The 13834-nt window shown below is 29.3% G+C and overlaps 1 protein-coding gene across 3 annotated transcripts in view; it reads right to left on the bottom strand.

Annotated features, from left to right (window-relative positions):
- Positions 1–7046: 7046 nt before the first annotated feature.
- LOC132918277 (uncharacterized) overlaps positions 7047–13834 on the bottom strand; it is a 69013-nt gene continuing 62225 nt past the window's right edge. The window contains exons 8-13 of one of the 3 annotated variants that reach the window (XM_060979434.1): positions 10430–11125; positions 9823–10118; positions 8641–9266; positions 7826–7962; positions 7663–7735; positions 7047–7560 (exon numbers count right to left, since the gene is read on the bottom strand). In XM_060979434.1, coding sequence (XP_060835417.1) covers positions 7509–7560; positions 7663–7735; positions 7826–7962; positions 8641–9266; positions 9823–10118; positions 10430–11125 — 1880 coding nt within the window. In that variant the 3' untranslated portion in view covers positions 7047–7508. Of the gene's footprint in view, positions 7561–7658; positions 7736–7825; positions 7963–8640; positions 9267–9822; positions 10119–10429; positions 11126–13834 lie in introns of all 3 variants that reach the window. The other 2 variants (XM_060979443.1, XM_060979452.1) reach the window with 2 other exon arrangements.

The raw sequence follows: 13834 nt of genomic DNA on the forward strand, positions 1-13834 counted from the left end.
TTATTTATAAAAAACAATTATCTCATAAATTGATAGATCTCAATATTTAGATACACAGTTCAAATAATATATAAAATTAGTTATTAGGTTTAAATTTGACAAAAATACGGATAAATCTTGAGTTGGTTAAGCTTATATTATATTATTAAGCTGTATTACCTTTCAATTTAATACCATTCAAGGTGTCATTCAAACTCATTTGTTTGCAATCGTATGTGTTTTATATGTGCGATTGTGTAAAGTATATTTTGATTAGAACAAAATTATTAAAAAAAATATTATTACTTAGTATCTATACTAAATATGTTAAAAATCGTGCGGCTGAGGCGGGCGCGTCCTCAAGTGATAATGTAGAATTTTGGGGGCCCTGAAAAGGGCGATTTTATGTATTCCCAAGGAGAGAGCACCGGGTCGGAATTAACCGCCCGGCAGGGAAGAGAGTTGTCGTTGATCGACGCGCGATTCAATAGTGTGGCGTGATGCCGCGGACGTTTGCAGCGTACACTTAACCCTACGCGACGGCACTTCGAGAACGTTCGTCGGGCGTCATAGGTATGACGATCCCGATAATCGATTAGCTCTGAGCGGTGCACGTCGATTTGACCGCCGTCGGTCGTGCAGTGTAGACACACCGACAACAGGTCGTCACTGAAGTCCGCTGTGATAAGGCTGTCGGCTAATTCTGTACTAGTTCACGACGTTTGGTCGACAATTCTATCGTTAGTGTTTTGGCGGGGCGCACAAAAAGATTTGACCGGCCGGCTTTGGTGAAGACATTGGTCTGGTGTGTGACGCCGAGTCGGCACTATCGCCACTACCCGAGCCAGTCGAGGCGAACAATCAGATGATTCTTATGTGGCCCACCGTATCTTCTGGTCTGAGCGTGCTGCTACGATCCGGCGTAGTCAATGGTGTTCGTCCGGTAATCGGTATCTGCTAACCGCGAGCTTCTCTTACTGGGTTCACCGCCTTGTTTCTTCTTATTCTTCTGCTGTTTTTTTTAGTTCTTGACAGTTTGAAGGTTAAGAGTAGACTGACGATATTCGGAAACGCATTCGTATTTATACCCGTTGGCGTCAGTTATTAGGACGTTGATTAATCTATATAGCGTTGTTACTATGACGATGAATTACTGGCTGGCTACTATATATGTATATTATTCTCACTTAATACGTAGTATTTTTCCTTATTATACTTTTGATTCTCTTTGGTGTAGAATTGTATACTTTTTATTAGTTCTTCTACAACTATATGTATACAATTAATAAAATAATAATATGTAGGTATATAATATAAATCCTCCTCAAAATATGAAATACTCAAAATTATTTAAATATCCTAGATTCATGATATAAAAATAATGTTCATGTGCAAGCACTTTAAGTTTCAATAAATCAATGTAATAACGACCTATCAATCCCGACTTCACATTATTTAATACTACAGATTATTAATCAGCATAAAAAAAATCAACAAAACTAATATTTGATTTGAAATAAAATCGAACAAAAACAATTGCAATAGTGTATAATATTTTATCGTATACTACAGATTACATGTATTTTCATTTAATAATAATGTAGGAAACTGCTTGTAGGTTGAAAGCTTATTACACGCATGAATACCTAGAACAAAGAAAACGAAAATAAACAATACGCGTATAATGAGTGATATTGAAAAAATAGTAAATAAAAACAGACTTATTTGGTAGGTACTAGCGCAGCAAATATACAATAGTGTGCGAGTTTTGTGTGTTTTTATTAAAGATACATTTTTATAAAATAATAATAAATCATCATTCTTCGACTTCTAAAAACGATATTGATCGATGTTTAGTTTATATTCATGGTTGTTGCTTATAACTTTATAAGACGTTACAAAAAGTTATTCATTGATTTTGTTAAAGTTATTTATTGATTAATCTATGAACTTGACTAAGTATTTTTGATTGCTATAGTACCTATATATTATGCAGTTGATATGTGTCGTAAGTTACATTCATGAACATTGTATTCAAATGTCAATCATGTAATATTCATAAATAGCTAAACAATTGTGAAAATGACCCATTTTGCTGAAGTTCGCGATTTATATTTATAAAAATACATACAGGACATACAGAAAAATAATTTTGAGTTATAGTCAGATGTATGCTATCTTTAAACCTTGTAAACAATTATGTTAGTGTCTCTGGAATAAAATTGATATTATTAAAAACTGAAGTGTGCCTTCTTATAACAATATCATTTATTGAGCTAAGACCTAATGATATAAAATAATATAGAATAAAATAGTGATTTTCTAAAGTAGGTAATAATTAAAATTAATTTCCAATTAATTGGTAATTGACTAAAATATTTTAATTGAGCATTTTTTCTATCTTAAACGGTTGTGATTAAAATAATTTTTAAACCGCAATTCATTCTACCATTTGATAGATTTTTATAAAATTAAACAATTTATTAAAAAATACACTGAACATAGTATTACATTTCCAATCAAAACTGAAACTAAATATCGAAAAATTATTATTTTGTCCGAATAAAGTGTATATAGGTACTTAATTAAATGAAACCATGTGGAATTCAACGAGAAGATTAAATGGTAGGAAACTATGTAGTAAACCACGGTTTATTGAAATGGTACAGAATTTAATGACTAAACGAAAATGGCATTTTCTACATTAATTTGATCGTTTAAGAATTTATATTAATTTATATTTCTAAATACATAAGGCATGATTGTCAATATCTCTCATATATTCCTATAATTAAATTGATATTACCTACATATATGCCAATGCCGTTATGGATAATACTATACATGAGAATGAGAGATAAATGTTTAAATGTTATTTTAATCATATAATATATTATACTTATTATACATTTTTTATTGTCATGTTTCACGATAATTATGATTTTACCTATAATTTTTGAAATAAAAATATTTTATGATAGAAAATATTATTATTATTAATAATATAAATAATATTTGGTAAGAGAAATAAATTCAATACTTACGTATAATTTAATTTATTGTTTTTGTATGCTTTAGAATTTAGATAATTTAAAATGCAACTTATTTTTATTTAGAACAAAAATATTTTTGACTACATACAATTACGCTTGTTTTAATAATTCAATAAATAAAAAAAAATATATTATATAATAATAATCTCAATGAATGGTACAGTAAAGAAATAGTTTATCGAAATAGAATTTATTATTTATAAAAAAAATTTTACTACTCGTCTAAACTTTTATATGCTATTTATATCAGTGAGAAAATAAATATGTATAGAGTAACGAAGTGATCACTGACTAAGAATTTCACTTTTTAGTTTTTACTAAAACTTGTTTTTAGTTCTATAACATTTTTTATAAAAATATTTTTTTAAATGGTTAATGTGTATATATTATCAACCATTTAATCAATAGTTAATTTATTATTAATATTCTAATTTATATAAATGGTGTAAAATAAGATAATCTCAGAAAAACGTGGTATTTTTCACTTTTTAGTACTTAGATCATTCATTATAAATAAATATAAAACAATTACCTAACTATAAATTGGCTTAGTATTTGATATTTATGCATCAACATTTTCAGAAAAATATTTCTCATATTTATTTTTATTGAAGATAAAATATTTAAAATTAAATAAAATAAAGTTTAATATGATAATTCTAAAACTACAATTTGTGAATCTAACTATCTAAGAATAATTTTGTGTAAAAAATAATATTATAAATTAGTACTTACAGTACCTGAATAAAATATTGAAAAATCAATGTTTAGTTATAAAAGTATAATATAATATTTTTTAGAGATTATTAAATAATAAATTATCTGCTTTTTGTCTTATTTATAACAATTACTTTATTATTACTTAATTGTAATTTTACAAATGCCTTCCTGGGCATATAATTATCAAATAAAATAAAATATTTTATAAATGTTATTATTTGCTTTATAAATGTAAAATTAATAAATAATAAGTAAATGATTTACTCCATAATTAATAGTAGGTTGTATGTTTTGTAATAAGTAGACATCATGATAATTTAATACATTTCCTTTGGTTTTGTGGTAGATTATTGGATGTTTATTATGTAATATTCCGCTAAATTTCTACAAACGTTGATACAAATTATGAATGTATAAGTAAACATGGGGGAATTATTGAAAACCGCAAACATAAATAATTTTGTTATTAAAGCAAAATAATAGTTTGATGAATACTCAACATTTGACAACAGTACTAGAAAATACTGGTCGGTTAATAAATGTAAATTGGACGGGTCAAAATGGTGGTGTAAACATAATATGGTAAAAGTAATTAAAATAACATGCCATAAGTGAAATGTTTAATTTGATCTACATAAACTACGCGAATGTCACTATTTTAATAAAATGTATTATTATTAATTTTAAATTGCAATTCTTTCAATAAGATTTATACAATTATACCTATATGTATACATTTTAATTTCAGTTATGTGTCAGGTAGAATAGAGTAGACAATTGTATGAAGAATGCCTAATATGACCATTTAATTTAATTCATAATGCTCTATTGCTGTGTACATATAAAGTTTTACATATTGTCTGATAGTATCATAAGATGATAATCTTTCATACATTTTAAGTGTGTAATAATTATAAACTATTTAATACTTTATACACATATCTTTTCGTTTTATATAACAAGATTATGTTTATAGTGTACATGTTAATTGATCCTCTTAATTTTTTGCTCCGATAAAGTGTTTAATGTTGTAAGAAATTTAAAATACCTTCGATAAAAAGAAAAATATATAATTATATAAATGATACTATAGTAATAAAGGTAGTCATTAAGAATATGAAGTTTGGTAAAAATATTTAGTCGATTAAGTGTGTTAAGTATTTTACGAAATTTTCAGTTTAATGGAAATATTTTTGAGAACCACAATCAAATTAGAACCAAATTAATATGATTCTATTTAACGGATTTTACTTTAGTACGATATTTGGTACATAATTGTATCAAATTATCAAAATAGATGTTTATTTTAAATGAACACAGTCTAAAATTTAAATTTTTCATCAATATTTATTATTTATAAAAGTACTCACTCATAGTATTTCGAATTTACTTTTTTTCATTTTTTTTTTTTTTGAGATAGTTAAATTTAATAATTATAGGTAGTTATTGGAAAGTTAATAGATTATCTAGTTTTATTTAATTAATTATACAGTATCAATCAATGTACTCAGTTTGCTCACGAAATCCAAATATCTACAGATTGGGTGTGATTTTGCGATACAAGTTTTGTGTTCATTTTGATCATCCACTGTAATGATTGCTACCACTAAGGCTATTATTGGAACGACAACCAATCTTAAAGTTAGACCATGATAAAGTTTATACTGTAATTATTAGCAACTCATGGTTTCCACTGTTTCCAGTGAGCGTTCATCAACAGTTGTGTGGTTACTATTGTTCTGGTCATTGTTATAGAACAGTTTCCATTCAGTTCGATATTTCTATCTCGAACAAATCTTCCGTATATAGTGTAAAACGACCTTAAATCTAAAATGGCGAGTTTGAATACTGTAGAAATCGATTAGTGAAGATCTCTGGGGATTAAGTATATTGTTCATTTAACATTAGAAACATTATATATATACATATAATAGATATTATAGAATCGTGTTATGTTCAACATTCGCTAGCTACCCTCATTTTGTTTTGATATTTAACGAATTTCTTATCAATAATCTCTTATCAGAATAATAATTATTATGTCTATAACATTTGGTCAAAATGAAATAAAGTTATGAGTTTTTTATTAACTTTTTAGATGATGTTGTATTTGAAATAAGAAAACCTTGCGTTTTCCAGGTAGACTTTTTAGAATATAATAATTTATGATAAATAAGAATAAAACGCATTATTCTACCTCATAATGTAAGGAATTTAATAGATATATAACTATGTACCTGACACAATATATTATATTATTATGTAAAAATTATTCATTAGTAGAATAAAATGTAAGATTTATAAAAAGGGTAACGTAGATAATCACTCTGGCTTTGCCGTACAGTATGTGACGAGTGTAGCTCATCATCGAGAAGTGTAATGTACTAATGTATTAAATTTGAATGCAATGATAAATCATTGAGTACGAAAAACGAATCTGAGCGAAGATGATTCTGTCAGTTAATATTTTATGATAATGTATTTATTATATTATTATTGTATATATTCATACTAAAATAATTAATTTTACTAATAGAATGTCGGTAGGTTGAATTAATTTTTACTGTAAACATTGTACGATATTAATTTTTACTGTAAACATTGTACGATATCGTATTAAAAAACGTTATTGTGTCTATAAAATATAATAAAATAGATTAAAAGTTTCAAGTACCCACTAAGATTTGTCGTTGCAATATGAATCACTTATGAGAAACCTTATAGGTACTTAAAAATGTCAATCCTTAAAATTAAAAATTGTACTCATGTTATAAAACTATATTATGTAAGTTGTATTATACAACAAACTATTTACCTACAAATTTGACGATTTTTTTTTCAAAATTTTAATTTTAAATTATAATAAATAAATTTTTAAATTGTTAGAACAACAACTTTATTTTAAATTTTAATTTTTTTGACCAGGTTTTTGACCCAGGAATTTTTTTATCGATAATTATATAAAAATAAACTAAAAAATTAAAAAATTAAAAATATCTATAAAAAGTATCAAAATATTTTTTAAAGGTAAAATGATAATATAAACATTTGATGACAATTTCAAGTTTCAAAGACTATTTGTTACTGGTTCGATTTTATTTATTTTTCTCAGTTATTTTGAAAAGTGTTGGGAATTTTTAACTTTTGACCCCCCAAAAGTATCAATAAATTTATTACCTAAATTTTCAATCAATTTTATATTTTAAAGTTAAATCAATAAAATGATATAAAAGATATAATAATATATATTATAATTATCATTATAATATAATGATCAATAAGAAATAAACAATATTATTAATAAATCACAATTTATTATTATTTTGAATTTATATATAATAAGTAAGTATATATATATATATATTCATTTGTTTTTAACATATTAGGCATAACAACCTTATTTTTACGTCAACGTAGGGTCAACAAGAATAAAAGGTCGAAATATAGTAGTAGTACACGATGAAAGACTATTCGAGACACGAGTATATAATATAATAATTAATAATATATATAAAAAAAAACAAGTAAACTAATGTAAATTTATTTTACCTAATTTTTTTTGAGTATTTTTTTTTTTTTACAAACAAAAATTATTGTTGATATATAAATTAATATCTCTAGTTAGAACCGCATGTCAATGCATAACATTAATGGTCAAAGTATAATATTTTGTTAAGTTAGATTTATAATTGTTTAAATTGTTTAACAAAAAATTCTTATTCTAACATATTAATGTAATAATAATTAATACTATATTTAACATCCTTTGATAGAGTTTTTGTTTTCTTCGATTGAACCTTTGAGTTTCCTGTGGAACAAGTAAAAATCGTGATATCATATAAACAGAATATATCCTATCGCTTTGTATTCAGTGGTTTGCTAAAATTCCGTGCAAAAGTAATTTACCTACTTAGAATTAAAAGTTCTGGCCGTTATCTTGCACTGGTACCTTCCTTTAGTGTCCTTTTGATCGACGACGATTTCTGGAATCATTACAAAACGTTATAAACACTTCCATTGAAAGTCAGCCGGTCAGTGACATAATAATGCATTGACAAGACAATAGCTCTCACGTTTCGCCAAAGATTCTGAAGGCTTGTTGCGGAATTTCATCGGCGCCTGCGTACAACTCGACACGTTTCCGTAATACGTTGGATGGACTTTGTGCTGTACATTAGTTTTCGTTACGTTTTGTGTACGACTTTGGATTCTGAAAAAGAGAAGAAAAAATATTTAGTAATAATCATTTTTTTAAGTAAAACCACTTGTTTATTAATTGTATCAGTTATAGGCTCACAATACCGTGTATACAATGGTGTGGATTTTTGATTTTTAAACGGGCCTGGCTGGTTGTAATAATCAGATTAAACATTATTGGATTTGCAGAAATATTATTATCAAGGGTCAAGTTAACTCGTCGACATATATAGCTAATATAGTGTCATAAATCATTATGTATCGTCGCCCGGGGAAGAGTGCGATGAGTATTATATCGTTGCTCTATCGTAAAAAAGTAATATTCTGTTTTTATTGTATTTATTAAATAGAGATACACATACAATAATTTAAATAAATATTAAATAAAATATTTTATATTTTATATTATTTAAAAATAATATTAAAATATATTACCTATATATTATTTAGAAAAAGTATTTAAATAAAATATTAATAAATCGATAATTATTAGATTTTCTTAGTTAGGTAAAATTAAATTTAAAACTAGCATGTTTCACATATAAGATATGTTATAAATTAAGTAATTTACCACCTGTAATCTTCTTTGATAGATACTAATTTAGATAAAATATTAAATTTAGTCTATTATTTTTTAATAAAAAAGTTGGGGGACTAGTCAAGAATATACTTGAACAAAACATTATATTACTTTTTTGTAAAACTTGCTGTGGTCTTAGTGGCGACACTGTTGGTGGTGGTCTGTGTCTGGGCCTTAGTTTTCCTTTGCATTTTTGGTTTTACCCTTTGAACTTCATCTGCGGCATCCTCGTCCGACGAACTGACCTCGTCCAGGTGCAACAGCGCTTCTCTACTGTTTGCTCGCTGCAAAAGTCGAGCAGCTTTCTTTTTGTTTTTGAGTTTCGCCTCCGAGTGGTCGAAATTCGTCTTCGGCTTGTTATCATCGGCATCGTTCGGTATTTGTGACTCGTCGTCCGTATATCCGTTGACGGCTTTCAGTATTTCATCGGCGGCCCGGTTCAGTTCTTCCAATACCGAAACCTCCGAGTCCACCGTCTCCTTCCGACTAACGCGACATTTGTAAGTGGTCGCCTTAGACTTGTTAAGTTTGGGACCCAAGTCTTTGGGCATATTGAGCCAGCTGTCTCTGCCCGTGCTGAACAAGTCTTGTGCCTGTTTGTTCGAGGCCGGTTTGTCTTTGACTCTAAGACTGTTAGCACGGTACCCGATGTTGCCGTATATCGACTCCTTCTTTTCGGTAGGTTTTTTTTTATTCTCGTTACACTGCACCGGTTTTGGCTGCACTGTCATAGGAACCTAAAACAAGCATCGATAATATTACCTAACTAACGTGTGTTAATGTATTTATAAAATAGATATTCAAACATAAGAAAACGGCACAACGCTTTATTACAATAATTCTGTTAACTTGGTATAAACTATAATTCAGTAGGTAAGTATAAGATATTTTTCGTAAGTATTAATAAACACTTTATTTTGAGTACTTTTTCAGAGTATGGATTTCTAATAATTGAATTAAATAAAACATCATAGAATAAGATTTTAGTGTTTCTAATTAAAAACGATTTAAAGATTAATTTTTTCTATATAATTAACGAGTAGGATACTTACATTTGTATATATTTAAAAAAAACATTCATGATGCTTATTTATAGTACTGAGATTACCGTGAGAATATTATTACTATACAATGTTTGGAATAAATTTCTGGATACTATTTTTTGTTAAGCATTTGAATTTTTAATTTGAATAATTTTGAAAAATATTATATTTTATCGGTTTTTGAACAAAATTTTATAATATCGTAATTACAATATACGGTTTATTTGACCGTACAATATAATATGTTTACCTGTTTCAAAGATACGGTGGCACACATTTTGGTAACGGGCGCATCCGTTTTTGGCTTGCACTTGCGATTGTCTTGTACAATTTTTACCGGCACTCGTTTGCTGGGCTGTTTTTGGAGCGAGTCTTCAAACTGGTGTTTCACAACGTGTGTCACTTGAGAGGTATGCACACTCACGGGTTGGAACTGAGAACGTTCGGGTTCCAACTGTTTCTCGTGATTCAACAACACCGAAGTAACGTTTGGCACCACCAATGTCGACTCGTACGTTTTTACGTCGGTTTTTTTTAGACGATTATCTGAAAAGTTACATCGTCATACGGTCAGTTACGTTCACTACAATATATTGTGTCATTGTATCGAGGGAACAACCCTTCTACTCAAAAAATCACCCAGTATTTGCGTATATGTATATATACACACACACACCGTCCCTATACAATTTGGTTAAAACGATTGCACATTCTCTTCTACTAAACGCGTGTATACCAGATACCTATATATACCTATACATATTATATATATGAACATATTACACTTGCACTATATACTTTCATTGTACTCTACTTCTAATAACATATATAATATATTTATATAATAACATCGGTACCTTGAGAACATTGTGATTGTGTGATATTTTTTTTTACAGTAGATATGAGTTTTTTGAGATTTTTGCACTCGGGTAGACGGTCGTCTTCGTTTACGCAGTCGGCGGCCATGTATGACCTCACCTCTTCGTCAGCCTTTAAACTCTCCTCGCTAGTCTCGTCTGTGCTCATGAGATCTTTGGCGTATTCCAGCCGGCCGTGGATTTCATCGCACGGCTGTCGCACCTTGATCAGCGTCACGTGATGCCGGTCGGCGGAGCGGTCCACGATCTGCGCGTCGATGCTCTTGCTCAGGTCGTCCAAAGCGCCGATCACGTCGGGCATGCCGTTCGCGGCCCTGTCGCGCTTGATGTCCGCGCAGCTCTTCAGCACGTTGTGCTTTCTAGTGGCCGGCGTCGGGTAGGTCTTGTGGCCATACCGCGGCCACGACGTGCTGACGGCTTTCTGGAACCGGCCAAGCACCTTGGTGTTCATCTCTTCCAGGTACGTGCTGGGCTGTTCGGTGGTCGTCCGGAACTTGGTGTTCATCACCAGCGACGCGGACGAGAGCGGTAGGTGATTGCCCGTCGTCTGGTCGCTGAAGCACCGGGAGAACGCGCACAGGTCGGCGGCGGCCTGTGTGTTCGGTTTGGTTGTTGCGTTGCACGCACCGCCGCCGATTCGCACCAACAGTTTCTCGTGGCACTTCGCCGAAGTATCTGCAACGTGCGCCCGAGACCATTATTATCGTCGAAAGAGGATGTCGTGCGCCGAGTGGGCATTTGAATGGTCATAGTTTTCAAAAAGTAAACAGTTTAAGGTAACCGAAAATTTTACGAGCCCGTACGGACGTGCGCAACGTTATTATACGTAAATGCTCAGCGAAAAATATTCTTACAAATGCTAACGTATGATTGGCCCGGTGTATGAATTATGCATGAAAAACTATTAAACCGATCTCGTCGAATAATACATATATATATAAATAAAGTAGAAAAATTAAATGATTATTTTAAACTACGGCGGATCGAAAATCTTATTGCCGATGTATTGTTTTTATTTTTTCGATAATGTTCAACTCATCAGATTGCTAATGATAAAAAGGAAAACAAATGAATGTACGAAAACTGTAATATACGATAGTGGTTTAAGATCTGATTGTTATTATGTTATTGAAAAAATAGAAATCGCTGTACATCATTGATAAAGTTTCTTTAGATTTTACGACAACGTTTTGGTAATTATACGTAGTGTTTGGCAAACATGTTCAATATTGTCTTTCTTCTTTAATAATGCAGTTATTCGAAATATGATTTTTGAAATTTTTAAATATACTCAAAGAGTGTTTATTGTGTACTAAGGATACTTTTTGTGTATAGGTCCACAATAATGGTTTTGGAAATCATGGGAGTTATAGTATCTTGAACATTTTAGTAATTAATATTAAACTATCGTCTATCGATATTTATTTTATAATTTATAAAAATGATTTAAGTATAATAAATAATAAATTTGTTATTAAATATTTTTTAAAACTCCGCAGAGCTATTTTTAAGGACTATAATCTTTAGTATAAACATTTTAATGACTCTTAACATACTCGAATCAGATATATCAAAATTGTCAAAAATATTATCTAAAAAAAAAGGTGGTTTTCTTCTGAAAAAAAGAAGTCTTTATCATAATAGAATACTCCTGAAGTGGTAAATAAAATCTTATGAATTTGAAAATATAATCTTAATAATTTTAAATTTGACAATTTGAATAGTTTAATTATTAAATTAAAAACGGAGCTGAGAATATTTGTTGAATTATCTTGTATGCTAATATAAATATTTATATGTATCGAGCGGTCGGCGTGAATAGAGTTTTATATATGTTACTTATAAAATATGGACCACGAATCATGCACGTACGACATCCTCTTAAATCTTAATAACGCGGTCAATTCTACAACAGCGCGTCACATGCTTTCTGCAGCTACATACTACCATGCGGCGAAAAAAAAATTGTACACGTTTTTACGCGTCAACACTACGGTGGATGATACAAATCCAATTGCCAAAAAGCTGTACAGCTGACTCGGGGTCGGTATGTTTTAAAATGTCTTCATTTTTGTTTCGTGAAAAGACGCGAGTTCAACAACCCCCGTCAGCCGTACAAAACACATCGCTTGTATAGCACACTACAATACACTGGCTAGCAGCTGCGTTCAAATATACCAATAATTCAAGCCGGTAAGAGCTAGCGTATAGGTACAACATAAATCAACATACAAAGCGCTAAAAAGTCCGTGATAGTTTTACCAAGTATACATGCTGCTTTTTAACGCGTAGACCATTATATTTTTCGGTACGATTAAAAAAATTGTTTTTCTTAATAAAAATTTATATAACATCGTAGAAGAAAATGTGCAATTTTCCAAATACGTTTTGACAATATACAGTATATTACAGTATATATGCATATGATTTTGTATAATATTTGGAGGTACCCACTAAGGGCGTATTGAAACAATTTACCGTTGAATGATTTTAAATTATACGAATGATGTTAGAGCGTGCTATTATATTTCGCTATTTTTGTTTAAAAGAAATTGAGTTAATTAATCGAAAAAATAGTATAGTTTGTTTAATTTAATGTTTATATTTTATGAGTATTATGGTTTGTGAGTTAATTTGATTACATATTATAATAAGTGCCGGTGAACAAATAGATTACCTATGCATATTTTTTTATTGATATTTAACAACGTTTTATATTGTAAGTTGAAATTGTGGGGATGATAAATCAGGCTTAAAAATTATACAGAGTTATACAGTTTTAATTAGAATATATAAATAAAGTATAAAAAATGAGATACACGAGCTGGGTGGACCACTTGGGCGGACTCTTTACATTTAAAAGCAATGATAAATCATTGGATTAAAAATAAATATAAAAATATTATGCGCTCGGTTTACTCAAAATACGAATTTGTTATTTAGAATTTATTAACGACTGTGGTGCTTGCTTATATTTTTTCAATGTATTTTTTCGCCTTATGAAAATGTTGAAAAAATGACTCGCTCAAGTAGGTATTATGAACACTATGCATTAAATTTACAATATACAGATAAATGCTGTAATAAAATGTTTTGGTTTTTCTACCGTCACAAAATTATATTTTTTGAAACAACATCGAAATACCAATGGCGTTACCACTCTGCTCATAAATTGAAATTCGTATAAATAGAAATATCTTATACAAACATTTCTCTGGCACACGAACTTTATAATATTGTTACTATAATTTAAAATTAAAATTGTAAAATATTATATTTTCACGATTCACACGATTTATAATCTCTATAAATTATTTATAAAAATAAACTCTATGGCATAATATATTAATATTACGTTAAACGCGTTTATAGACATCATAATAG

This window comes from Rhopalosiphum padi, chromosome 1 (assembly GCF_020882245.1).
Source record: "Rhopalosiphum padi isolate XX-2018 chromosome 1, ASM2088224v1, whole genome shotgun sequence".
Classification (NCBI taxonomy): domain Eukaryota; kingdom Metazoa; phylum Arthropoda; class Insecta; order Hemiptera; family Aphididae; genus Rhopalosiphum; species Rhopalosiphum padi.